The sequence below is a fragment of the Phyllobates terribilis genome, unplaced genomic scaffold (assembly GCF_046119375.1).
Source record: "Phyllobates terribilis strain yellow unplaced genomic scaffold, ASM4611937v1 Scaffold_9__5_contigs__length_417890890, whole genome shotgun sequence".
Taxonomy (NCBI): Eukaryota; Metazoa; Chordata; class Amphibia; order Anura; family Dendrobatidae; genus Phyllobates; species Phyllobates terribilis.
Genome location: NW_027362769.1, coordinates 101196895 through 101210824, shown reverse-complemented (window position 1 = coordinate 101210824; position 13930 = coordinate 101196895). Strand labels below are relative to the sequence as shown.

The 13930-nt window shown below is 49.9% G+C and overlaps 1 protein-coding gene across 2 annotated transcripts in view; it reads right to left on the bottom strand.

Annotated features, from left to right (window-relative positions):
- Positions 1-13559, bottom strand: part of CCDC141 (coiled-coil domain containing 141) — a 271474-nt gene extending 257915 nt beyond the window's left edge. The window contains exon 1 of one of the 2 annotated variants that reach the window (XM_073646809.1): positions 13211-13559. In XM_073646809.1, the coding sequence (XP_073502910.1) occupies positions 13211-13312 (102 nt within the window). In that variant the 5' untranslated portion in view covers positions 13313-13559. The remainder of the gene's footprint in view (positions 1-13210) is intronic. The other variant, XM_073646810.1, reaches the window with a different exon arrangement.
- Between the last annotated feature and the right edge of the window lie 371 nt (positions 13560-13930).

Sequence of the window (13930 nt, the reverse complement as noted above, 5' to 3'; positions counted from 1 at the left end):
GTCCACGCCCCTCTTCTTCCCGCGCGGCGTCCCGAAGATGGCGCCCGATGGCGGGAAAACGACTGCGGATGGCGGGAAGACGGCGGGAAACGACCCAAGATGGCGTCCGATGGCGGGAAACGACCCAAGATGGCGTCCGATGGCGGGAATCGGCTCCGGATGGCGGGAAACGACTCCGGACGGCGGGAAACTTCGGGAAATGGCGGGAGACTACTTTTCCAGGTACATGTACAATTTTCTTCAGGCACGCAATACCCGTTTGTGGCGGGTTGGTAAAGATCCTGCCGACTACGCCAAAGTTGACGCGCCCCCTGGGCCTGTGCTGTGCAGGGGGATACCCGGAGCCGGATCGCTGTTGTAGGATGCCGGGGGTTGTAGTCTCCGTGTGGCGGTGACCCGGTCCGTGCCCAGGGTGGTCAAACCAGTGGCAGTCTATTAGTGTTATAATTGTCCGACTACGCCACCCGTGGATTGCGGTCAGTGGGGACCGCCGCTGCGCTGCAGACCGCTGAGGCTGATGTTGTTTGCGCAGCTAAGTTTGGGATGACTCCCCACGGGAGAAGTATTGCCTCAGGGCAGCTAATGTGAGAGATGATGGGAGTGATGGTGTGAGCGTCCCAGTACTAATGGTGCTGGTGCGGCGAGGAACCACAGAGACGAGCAGTTGCAGTTTTCAATGCTTTACTCACAGTTGTTGTTCAGGTCAATGCTGCAGGCGATGACTGCCCAAGCCGTGCTGCGTCCACCAGGTGAGGGACTCGGTCAACTCCCAGGCAATTCCAGAGTGTGGTTCAGAGCTCCCTTCTTTTCCCTTTCTCTGGCCGTCCCCACCAGTGACCCACCTTTGTCCAGCTTCCTCGGGCCTTCTGTTGGCGAAACCTCTCCCAGTTTCCCTGACCCTATACGGTATGCCTTTCTGGTGGATGTAGTGAGGGGTCGCACCAAGATGTGGTAACAACCTCCGGTCTTTGGCTGAGGAATCTGTTGCCTCCACCAATTTGGGTTCCGGTACCCTGTTCTGCCAACCCGTCACCCGCAATCTCCTGGGTCCTTAGGGTTCCTTCTGCTTTCGTGTCTCTGGGCCTTTCTCTGTGTTCCTGTTCCTTGCTTCCTTTCTTACTGTCCTTTCTGTTCATTCTCCTTTCTCTCTCTCTCAGGCTCCAGCCTCCTGACAAGGCCTGCCTGCAGAGCAGAGCCCATGCAGGGGCTCTGCTTCCTGTCTTCTCCTCTCACTGCACTGGCTGAACTGAACACTGTCCTAAGATGGTGCCCACCTTATATACCTCCTTCTGACACCCGAGCCCAGGTGACTAGCAACCAATGGGCTCCTACCTATGCCCAGAGACCCACCCCTATCTGCTCCTACACCACTGGGTTTTCCTCCCCCTCCCCACTCCAGCCAGGAACAGAAGCTGTCGTGCCTGCACTTCTGTGGGAGCACCGTTGAGCTGTCCCTCGGAAATGGGGTGTGTGTGGTGCATGCAGCCTAACGAGCCCTGGTCCACACTCCATCCTTACCCGGGAGTGGAATATCACACCTCTGGTCTGAGGTGCAATACCCCTGTAGCAGCCGAGCCCTCGGGGTGCTACACAAACAGCAAGCCCCGGGCGCCGAGTCCCCATCCCTTGGGCGCGTCAATTGCAACACCAACACCTACTATAGTTACGCCCCTGAATTTGTCACTTTGTGATGGATTCTTTTTCCTCTTCATAAACTGGGACTTTGAGATGATACACTACAGGGATGTGTTTACAGCGCATGCCTACTACAGATAATAACCTGAGCCTCATGCCAAGGTATAGCCAAGGCCACTATCCTAATTAAAATTAAAAGAAAAAAATAGCACTGTCTAAATACATGCTAGGTCTGCAATTAACCCTCAGCTCATCAGAACTCTCTAATACACACACACACACGTATGTGAGTGGAATTGAGTTCAAACTTCCTGACCAAAGCCAAGTGTGATCCAGAATATCCCCAACATTCCGTTATCTTAGAATGTTCAAAGGAGTTTGGAATTGTACATACCAAGATGGTAACCTTTATACTAACACATTTTAACGTCAGACTGCTGTCTTTAGCATTCAACTGATTACTTGCCGTTCCAGTCATTTGACCGCTGCAGCCAATCACAGGTCTCAGAGGTCCAGTAGGTAAAGAACAGGATGGTATTTCTTTCTGTTTCACCACAAGTCGTCAGAGTAGCCTGTGTTGGATTCACTGGGGTAAGAGCAAGTGACTATAACTTTATTGATTTTAAAAAATACACATGGTTTGTGCATTTTTTTATGTCTCAAACCCCTTTTAAGGACAAATATTGATATAAAAGCGGATCTGACACCACATTTCACAATACAACCTGCATTAAATAGATGTCTTAGACCTGATCAGGCTGGTGTATGCCCTGACTGAATGGCTATACAACACTTTTTGGAAGTTTTCCCATCTGATTTTAAAATTATTATCTCATGAGTCCATTTCTCTCTGCCTCTATATAGACTCATGAAATGGTCATATTAACATTTGAGGTGGGAAAGGGGGATATCATCAGGTTTAACAGGAACATTTATAAAGCTATGCATATACAGTTTATATTCTGAAATCTGGTGGCAGATCCTCTTAAACTAACATATGGGAGAAGACTCTGTTCACACTTTGTTTCTGCTTTCCCTTAAAATTATGTATCAGGAGTATTTCACATCATATTCGTCTAGTGGAAAGCTGCAGCATATGCCACTGCACAGGTATACAGAGACGTATTCCTCTTTTGATGAACCTGCCTAATGTAAAGATGTGGACTGTATTGCCCTGTTCCTGTCCCTGAAGACAATTGCATAATGTAAATAATGTCACGCGTTATATATATATAGATATATATATGTAGAAATATATGTGACACCCCAGGGGTCTGGTTGCCACAGTGATAGAGATATTACGTCTGAGAGCAGGTGGGAGGTCCTTTGGTCAGGGATCCTGTGCATGCCACACCTCCTGCCCAGTCTTGGGAGGGGAAGGACTTCCCCTATATAAACCTGGGGCTGAGGCAGGGTAGGGAGTTCTGAGAGAAAGAAGACAGAACAAGAGTAGAGAAGAGAAGCAGCATAGCAAGAAACATCAGGAGCTCTGTGGGGAGCAGTGTTACAACGAGTCAGGGGCTGGCAGCTACAGAGCTCGCCCTGACTGAGAAGATTTCTTACCGGACCCGGAGTCCGGGGCTGTGGGGAATAACTCCTACCCAGCAGCAGAAACCGTCCGGCAGAGGATTTCAGGTCCTCTGGCCCAGAAGCCCGAAGGCACGGTCACACGCGTGGGACCAGCACCGCCATCGTGGAGCGGAAGCCATTAGAAGGCCCCGAGTCACCGGCCATACGGGTGAGCACCACACGGTACACTCAGGGACGTGGGCTACTTATTCCCGCCTCTAGCAAGGTAGCCGGAAGAGTACAGTTAGTTGGGAAGGCCTACAACTCCGCCTGGCCAGGGGAGATCCCATCTGCTCAAGGACTGACCAGGCCCCTATCAATAGCAAGTACTCCGGGAGGGTCTATCTTTGTCACCAGTAAAGACCCTGAACTACACCGCACCGTCTCTGAGTGGTTCCTGCTACCCCCATCATCCACGTCGGCTGCCCTGAGGCCATACCCCTCCCGTTGGGGGTTATACCATCCACGCTGCACCATCCTTCCACCGGCCTCAGCGGTCTGCCCTGCAGCGGCAGCTCCATAGCTGCATTCAACGGGTGGCGTAGTCACCAACCATCTACTGCTAGTACATCGCCGCTCAGTTTGACTCCCTGGGCACGGACCGGGTCGCCGCCACGAGACTACAACCCTCAAGAGATCCGGCTCCGGGTAAGCTCCCGCGTGCGCAACGCAGCGCGACACAGGCCCAGGGGCGCGTCAACTTTGGCGTAGTCGGCAGGATTTCGTGCCCGCAACCACCGGGTACTGCGTGCCTGAAAAGCAAAGACTGTTCAAACTTACCAGTGGTGAAGATTCCCGCTATCCGTGGAGGTTTCCCGCCATCCGGCGCCATTTTCAGCCTTCTTCCCGCCATCTGTGAAGATTCCCGCCATCCGGCGCCATCTTCAACCTTCTTCCCGCCATCCGTGGAGTTTTCCCGCCGTTGGACGCCATCTTGAGGACGCCGCGCGGGAAGAAGAGGGGCGTGGACTCCGAAAGCGCGCGAGAACTGAAGCCCCGCCTCACGTCCGGACGTTGCGTAAGGTCCTGGAAGGAGCCCAGCAGACGCCGACGTCACCGAAGCGCGACGGAAGGTCCTCAACCCTGACGATCCACTGCGGAGCCGCGGCCTACGGAAGAGGATCATCGCAAGGTAGGCCACGGTCCACTAGGGGGGAGGAGGACACCAGGAACGGACAGCAAGATGGCGAACCGGCAGCAGACTAAGCTGCCCAGCATCGGCAGCGCCCCAGCCGTCGCGGGCCCCGACCAGCACCAGGAGAAGACGCGTGACGCAGGAGCGGTCGCGGGAGCAGGTAAGAGGAGTCTCCCTGTCCCGGACGCTGCCAGCATCAGCCTGCTCCCGGGCCCCCTGGTGGAGCCGCTGACCTCGGGCGCTGCGAACACCGACCTGCTCCAGCCCCCGCAACAAGCCCTGCGGCCGAGCCCTCCAGCCCTGGGCACCGCCACCACCAGCCCGCGCCCAGGCCCAAAGTCGCACTCTCTGACCCCGGGCGTCATCAACGGCGACCCTCTCCAGGCCCGGTCGCAAGGCCTAGTGAACCAGGGCACCGCTGTTCCAACAGTGCCCTCTACTTCCAAAGCACCCCCGGCCTGGTCGCAAGGCCGAGTACCCCCGGGCGGTGCCGCCCCTACGGCGCCCTCAACCTCCACAGTGCCACCCCTGGGCGCAGATCTTTTCGCACAACATGCCAGCCCGGACGGGCACCGCGGACGTGATCTCTATCCGGGTGATGTGGTTACCTTCACCCGGCATAAGGGTGCCAAAGGACTGTACGCCCTCCATGTACACCGTCTGACTGAGGAGGAGCTGCAGTACTACCAATACGAGGAAGGCCAAGAGGACCCGGACGGGTCTGAAGCCTACACACAAGAAGGAGCAGGAGGATGCCGTTACTGAAGTACGGTAAAGTGGAACTGTACATAGTTACCCGTAGGGGTACTTGTGTTGCTAATTAAAATATGGTCCCCGTTGGGACAAGTGTGAACTGTTCCCGTGTGTCCCCTATCCTTAACCAGGCTGAGGACTGTGAGCAGCCATCCCATCTCCCCACAGGCTGAGGACTGTGAGCAGCCAATCCTTATCCCCACTGGCCGAGGACTGAGAGCGGCCATATCTTGTAAATATTATGTGTTTCCAGTTATTTATAGGAGTCCTTGGTGGATTTACCGGGAATCCTTTGTACAGTTAGTGGAGCGTAACCCAGGATGGACTAAAAGACTGTTAAGGACTCGGGGTAGGACAGACCCCTACCTGGTTACGTCTCCCTGTTTTGGTGAAATGGACACCTTGCTTTTCAAAACTGCACCCGGTTGCGGACACGCCGTAACCATCTTATGTGTTTTTCTTATTGTATTGTTATTGTTATACCTTGTTATGTTTTTCTAAAAAAAAAATGTTTAGTCCCGGAGTACTAAATTTCACTAGGGGGGAATGTGACACCCCAGGGGTCTGGTTGCCACAGTGATAGAGATATTACGTCTGAGAGCAGGTGGGAGGTCCTTTGGTCAGGGATCCTGTGCATGCCACACCTCCTGCCCAGTCTTGGGAGGGGAAGGACTTCCCCTATATAAACCTGGGGCTGAGGCAGGGTAGGGAGTTCTGAGAGAAAGAAGACAGAACAAGAGTAGAGAAGAGAAGCAGCATAGCAAGAAACATCAGGAGCTCTGTGGGGAGCAGTGTTACAACGAGTCAGGGGCTGGCAGCTACAGAGCTCGCCCTGACTGAGAAGATTTCTTACCGGACCCGGAGTCCGAGGCTGTGGGGAATAACTCCTACCCAGCAGCAGAAACCGTCCGGCAGAGGATTTCAGGTCCTCTGGCCCAGAAGCCCGAAGGCACGGTCACACGCGTGGGACCAGCACCGCCATCGTGGAGCGGAAGCCATTAGAAGGCCCCGAGTCACCGGCCATACGGGTGAGCACCACACGGTACACTCAGGGACGTGGGCTACTTATTCCCGCCTCTAGCAAGGTAGCCAGAAGAGTACAGTTAGTTGGGAAGGCCTACAACTCCGCCTGGCCAGGGGAGATCCCATCTGCTCAAGGACTGACCAGGCCCCTATCAATAGCAAGTACTCCGGGAGGGTCTATCTTTGTCACCAGTAAAGACCCTGAACTACACCGCACCGTCTCTGAGTGGTTCCTGCTACCCCCATCATCCACGTCGGCTGCCCTGAGGCCATACCCCTCCCGTTGGGGGTTATACCATCCACGCTGCACCATCCTTCCACCGGCCTCAGCGGTCTGCCCTGCAGCGGCAGCTCCATAGCTGCATTCAACGGGTGGCGTAGTCACCAACCATCTACTGCTAGTACATCGCCGCTCAGTTTGACTCCCTGGGCACGGACCGGGTCGCCGCCACGAGACTACAACCCTCAAGAGATCCGGCTCCGGGTAAGCTCCCGTGTGCGCAACGCAGCGCGACACAGGCCCAGGGGCGCGTCATATACACTGCTCAAAAAAATAAGGGGAACACTCAAATAACACATCCTAGATTTGAATGAATGAAATATTCTCATTGAATACTTTGTTCTGTACAAAGTTGAATGTGCTGACAACAAAATCACACAAAAATCATCAATGGAAATCAAATTTATTAACCAATGGAGGCCTGGATTTGGAGTCACCCCCAAAGTGAAAGTGGAAAAACCCACTACATGCTGATCCAACTTTGATGTAATGTCCTTAAAACAAGTCAAAATGAGTCTCAGTATTGTGTGTGGCCTCCACGTGCCTGTATGACCTCCCTACAACGCCTGGGCATGCTCCTGATGAGGTTGCGGATGGTCTCCTGTGGGATCTCCTCCCAGACCTGGACTAAAGCATCCGCCAACTCCTGGACAGTCTGTGGTGCAACGTGACGTTGGTGGATGGAGCGAGACATGATGTCCCCGATGTGCTCAATCGGATTCAGGTCTGGGGAACGGGCGGGCCAGTCCATAGCTTCAATGCCTTCATCTTGCAGGAACTGCTGACACACTCCAGCCACATGGGGCCTGGCATTGTCCTGCATTAGGAGGAACCCAGGGCCAACCGCACCAGCATATGGTCTCACAAGGGGTCTAAGGATCTCATCTCGGAACCTAATGGCAGTCAGGCTACCTCTGGCGAGCACATGGAGGGCTGTGCGGCCCTCCAAAGAAATGTCACCCCACACCATTACTGACCCACTGCCAAACCGGTCATGCTGAAGGATGTTGCAGGCAGCAGATCGCTTTCCACGGCGTCTCCAGACTCTGTCACGTCTGTCACATGTGCTCAGTGTGAACCTGCTTTCATCTCTGAAGAGCACAGGGCGCCACCGTCCTGCACGGTTTTGGGCTGTGAGCACAACCCCCATCTGTGGACGTCAGGCCCTCATACCACCCTCATGGAGTCGGTTTCTAACCGTTTGTGCAGACACATGCACATTTGTGGCCCGCTGGAGGTCATTTTGCAGGGCTCTGGCAGTGCTGCTCCTGTTCCTCCTTGCACAAAGGCGGAGATAGCGGTCCTGATGCTGGGTTGTTGCCACTTCTGTGGGTTGTAGAGTCCGTCTCATGCTACCACGAGTGTGAAAGCACAACCAGCATTCAAAAGTGACCAAAACATCAGCCAGAAAGCATTGGTACTGAGATGTGGTCTGTGGTTCCCACCTGCAGAACCACTCCTTTATTGACTGTGTCTTGATAATTGCCAGTGATTTCCATCTATTGTCTATTCCATTTGCGCAACAGCATGTGAAATTGATTGTCAATCAGTGTTGCTTCCTAAGTGGACAGTTTGATTTCACAGAAGTTTGATTTACTTGGAGTTATATTAGGTTGTTTAAGTGTTCCCTTTATATATATATTGTGTCATGTGAATTGCCATGTAGTTTGTTATGGTAATGTGGCGCCCCTGAGGGTTCGGTCGCCACAAGGGGGGATACTGCAGCCTGTCAGCAGGTGTAGTGTCTCCTCACCCAGGTAAGGAAGGTACACTGGTCAGGACCCTGAATCTACATTCAACACTACACACTCCTGACCTATGGGAGGCAAGTATGCACCATAGTGCTGCCTCAGCAGGATCCCAAGTGGGGGAACCAAAAGTTATGGGAACCATGTAGTGGGTGAAGGGTAGAACACCGTTTTAGTTTACACACATAATTTCATATATAATAGCCAGCCATCTTAAGCACAAGGTTCTTGGTTCCGTTCTTTGATTGTGGTCTTTACAGCTGGCAGCGGCCTTGTGTAGTAGCCTGCAGTGTGCTGAAGATGCACGGTCCTCGTGCTCTGACCTTGACACGAGGAGCGGGTATGAGTTAACAGTGTCTCTACTCCGGTCAAGTTCCCTTGCTTAAGAAGGTCGGGAGCTATAGTGACAGCTCCACAAGCAAAAGGATCCCAGGGAGCACGGACGGAGCGGCGTACGCCACCTGTACTCTCCATTCTGGCCTGGCCAGAGGGACTCCTGCTGCAAGAGGGGTACCGGCCCCCGACATCTGACTTTGCCACTTCACGTCTCTGTCAGAGAAGCCCAGTAGGCTACAGTGGATCCCGTCGGGTGACGGGCAGAACGGAATTGCCACCTTACCCTATATCTGTGCATAGTCCAGAGGGAGAGCCAGCCTTTGCACACACAGGGACAGGAGAGGTTCAAAGGGGACTGTTAGGAACACTCGGAGGGTCCTGATCGAGGTACCTGAATACCTTGGGTGCGATGAGCCCTCATCCCTGGTGGCCGCAGTGATCCGTGAGAGCAGGGAGAAGGCTTGCCGCTGCTTAAAAGAACTGTGAGTAAAAGACCTGGAAGACTATCCTTATGGCCTCTGGTTCCTTCATTTCTGCACTGCACCACACAGCACCCGAGTGACCCAGGACTACTCTCCCCATCCTCCTGTCACATCTGCCCTGAGGCCCTGCTCCGCCTGTGGGGAGTTATAACAACGCCTGCTGCCGCTACATCCAGCCTCAGAGGACTGCTAGCAGCGCTGGTGGTGCATCACCAGACACCACAGGTGGTGTAGTCAATAAATACCACTCAACCCTGAAAGCCCTTACATCCTTTTTAATGTGACGGCCCTAGGCAAGGGACGGGTCCAGGCCACGGCTGCATCCCCTCAACATCTGACCCAGCTCCGAGTACCCCCATCTTCCCAGGGCAGGGCTGCGAGCGTCACAGTAATGTTAATGATTGGTACTAGCCCACAGTGGGAGGAGGTTAGTGAGGTTAGAGAAGGGATCACTTCCTGGAAGTTGTCAGATAGGGAAGTGCAGTCATAAAGTCAAGTTCAAGTGCAGTGGGCTGCTAGGGCCAGCACATACCAATCGTTTGAGGCAGTCAGAGGCCGTACTGATATCCCTTTGCGGGCATTCCGGCAATGTCACGAGCCCAAAGCTCGGTGTGATGGCTGATGGGTGCATCATGTCCTCTGGCGCATAGGGGAAAATGGATGTGGAACCGCGTGAAGAGTAGGTGGCTGATCCCGGGTGCACTGTGGAACTGGGCATGAATATTCTGAGGCTGACGGAGTCGGTGGGCTTAGGGATTTCCAGGAGGAACGAGTGGTAGAGATGAGGATGTGTCATGCTAAGGAAGTAAGGAATATGAAGTGTTGTGCCCTATCCCACATCTTACAACCTATTGAACATGAATTGTCCAGTAAATGTTTGCTTGTTGCAATGAACTTGGTGTCCCCTGAGTTGTGTGCGGCGGCTCCTGAGGATGGAGACCTGGAGAGAGCGGAGGCCTACAGCCTACAAGTGTGTGTGCCGCTTAGTCGGGCCAGCTAATCAAAAGAAGAGCCACAGATGCCACGAGGTAATAGATGGTTTTCAGGACCTCCCTTCCAGTGGTCACAGATTACTAAAATGGATGATGGACCGGATCCTGCGAATTGATTTTCACCAACTCCAGAGCCTAAGGATGCCACAGAGTACAGTATGTCACTATATACCTATATGGTGGCATAAGCTGCCGCCTTCCAGTAGCGAAATATGATGGGAAATACTCCTGAAGTACATACAGAAACAAAGTGTGAAAACAGTCTTCTCCCAAATCTCAGGTTACTCTGTAAAAGGATCTCTCACCAGATTTCACAATATTAACTACAAATGTGTCCTCTAATAAATATTTCTCCTAAACCTGATGAAATCCACCCTCCATATATTTATGAGCATTTCATGAGTCCAGCTAGAGAGTTGGACTTTTTAAAATCACATGGGTAAACTTGCAAAAAAAAGTGTTATGTAGCCATTCTGTCATTTTCTAAGTACACCAGCCTCATCAGGTCTAAGAGATCTGTTTAGTAATTGTAATTGCATTGTGAAATGTGGTGAGTGTAAGACTCATTTTTTCTACTCTAAAATGTTGCATTCTGCCTTTGTGTAGAAAAGTGCATCAGACTCCACTTCACGTCACTGCTGAGGCCAGTGATTGGCTACAGTGGGCATGTCATCACATCTGGACCAGCATGGAATGCCAGGGGTGACGATGGAGTATTAGCCAAAACTGGAAAACTAAGCCCATACTTGAAATAAATAAGTACAATTAATGGGGGTACCGAGAAACAACATTTAATCCTATAATTATCCCAATATATAATATAATAAATTACACTTGTCCTTATAGCAAAATGATATAATACTTTATTAACATACATTAAAAAGACAATTACAAAAGACAAAAAAATCATTAAAAAAAAAGCCAATAAAACCCAAAAACAGTTCAGTGTGGTAAGATGGAAACTGCATAATTTACTATAAACAGTCAATAAGACCAGACTTAATACCATGGGTATGGATAGAAAATACAGTCCTTATAAACCTATATGAACAACCAATGCTATATGTACAAGTCATCTAGAGTTGATACTAGAGCTAGTCAGGAGACCCCCTACGTTACCATCCACATAGTAAAAACGTTATGCAGTCAGACTCCTATACCCACCATGTGCCATTATGCATAGAAACCAACACAAACCAGTACCCCGACGCACGTTTCACGTATTTTCATCTGGGGTTGACACTGGAGTAGGGGAATTCAGGGGGTAAGAAATGGTAATTTCTTTACTTTATAATACTCTTTAATTTAAGACTTTTTTTCTAAAATCCATCAAAACCCTTGTAAGGTACGAGCTATCTTCAGATTTTGTCATCAGATTCGAACTCAAAACCTCAGAACTGTAAGGCAGTAAAAGCAACAACGGATCCAAATATAGCACTTTAATTATTATGAAACAACTAAGCTTCATGCACATAGGTATATTCAGGATCCATGTGAGACACATCTGCAATATGGGGCCTATAGAAATAAATGGGGCTGGAGCAGTGGCTTCTGACCTCCAAAGGGCAGCACAGTAGTTATCACTGTCATTTTGCAGTGCTGAGATTCCTAGGCAGTGGTGTAACTTGAAGTTCGTGGGTCCCAAGGCAAAATCTGCAACAGTGCCCCCCAACTGTCACGGGTCTTTAATTAATTAGGCTTTTCATATAGGTGCAAAGGACCAAACACTGCCCTTACTATGCTTACTTACCTATCAGGTGATTTATCCTGCACAAACTGCGGGCAGCATAAATCGCAGCCTGATCGCACGATTACAGACATGTACATTATTCTCTGAAACGCTCCTTAACCTTTTAGATAAAATATACTTAGGAGATCAAAGCCAGGAACCATAGCTGAAGACCAGACTAGTCGGGCTCTGCTCCTCGATGGCTTTCCTCAGCATCGGTCCAGGTGATTGACATGTCTTTCCCTTGCGTGTACATAGGAAGGGACCTGTTAATCACCTCCAGCGGTACTGGGAAGACCTGGCCTAGTATGAGCCCATCTAATTTGTTCTTGGGCTATGGTTCATGGACGGATTTTCAAAATGTATCCTCTCTGAGACGCTGGAGCGTTTCAGACAATAGTATATGTGAGAGCAAAAATGTTAAGCCCAGGCGAAGTTGGCGGTCCCAAAGGCATCATCATGAAACAAAAATAAATAGAGCAGAAATGTGCAAGAATAAGGATGTTTGCAAAAGCGAAAACCCAACTTATACGTGTGAAAATAATAAAAACAAAATATATAACACACTGTACAATGCTTTTGTGGTGTACAGGACCTTGGACTCTCTTATCAAAAAGTCCCCGTTATTTGCACTATGTCCCTTTTTGGCCCAATAAAGTTCCCTTGGTTTTCTGCAGACTTGAGAGTTGCCATGCCCCATCACAAACTATCCTACCCTACAGACATTTCCTCCAGGAGACCATACTGTGCCCCAGAATTATCACTGTTGCTGTTGATGAGCTCTTACATCTTTGCTTACCATAAATTTTGGAGAAACGTCGATATGAATTTATGGGTGTTCACTCATTGTGGATAGTTTGAGATTTTACAGAAGTATCAATTCCATATTTACTTGCACAACTTGGTGATTCAGTGCTGGGAGAAACCTGAGGCTATATCTGCCTATGTTATTACCCAACTTTCCCAGAAAGTTCTTAGAAAAATCTGAGCAGAATTTGTAACGAATACACCTAGGAGGGAGACTCCGAGACTTAATCCATGAGATTCTTTTTTTGTTGTACTGTGAAGTCATCTTTTATACAAGCCACCATTCACAATCGCACCATATTTTTATGGTAATGGACAATTTCCAATTGCTTATTTTTTTTTAAGAAACCATCTATCACTATTTGCCAACAGGTTTTTAATTCTGAGTACTTAATTTACAGAAAATCATTGATTATTTTTGGAAAACGCAGCCAACCCCCATGACAAAAGCCAAAGGCTACATGACCACGTGCAAGTTCTCCCCATCAATGACACAAAGACTCTAGGGGTTAATAATACTACATGACATACAAAACTAACACCTTATAAATACCAGCAGAGGAGATACTGTTACCCGGCCAGCGTGCAGCTATACCATGCATTAACCACTTCAGTGCTGGTAACAGTTCAGAAGTGAAGGTCATGGGCAGCAAGTATTTAAAGGGCAACGTATCCCTTTTCCAAAGGTTCTGGAGACTATATGCAATGAGTCTGTTCTTACCTTGAGAATGGCGATCACAATTCTAGATTCTCCGGCTTGGATAGCAACAGAACTGACTGTGGTAGTCGATTGTTGTCCAGTTGGGTTCTCGTCTCCAGACATGATGTCCCAACGAGCTGGTCTATAAACTACCCACAATATGTGTGTCTCGAATTTAAAGGACCCTTCTTCTCTACAACAATAACTTGTAAAAGTAGTGACGGAGGATATATGAAATCATTGAGGAGAAAGCTCAGGCAGCCCTGATTACATGAGCAGAAGGAAAGAACAGGAGGTTAAAAATAGATAGTCCCATTGAGTTTATCATCCTCCGGCTTGTGAGCGGACACTCCCCTAACTTCACAGCACAGATCTGTCAGGGATGTAGAGGTCGACCACAGTCCCCGGCTTCTGGACAAGCAAATGGAAAAAAAAAAAAAAAAGCCTCTTCAGGCAAAGAAGCTAAATTTGCTCCCACTGCACGTACCAGCGAGAACTTTATAATTAGAGTGCTCACTTTTGACTTTGCTGTACAGTGGGCTATCCGGACTCCGACCTAAGTAATTGGATTGAACAGCGCGACCTAAATGACCTAACTAGATTCTCTGTTTCTTAGACATAGAAAAGAAATGATTTCCAACGGTAGCAGTAATGGATGATTTGAGGACGGGTTAAAGTAGCAGAAAAGTAAAGGAGATTTAAAAAAAAATTAATCTACATGCTGCGGAAAAATTCCATGCA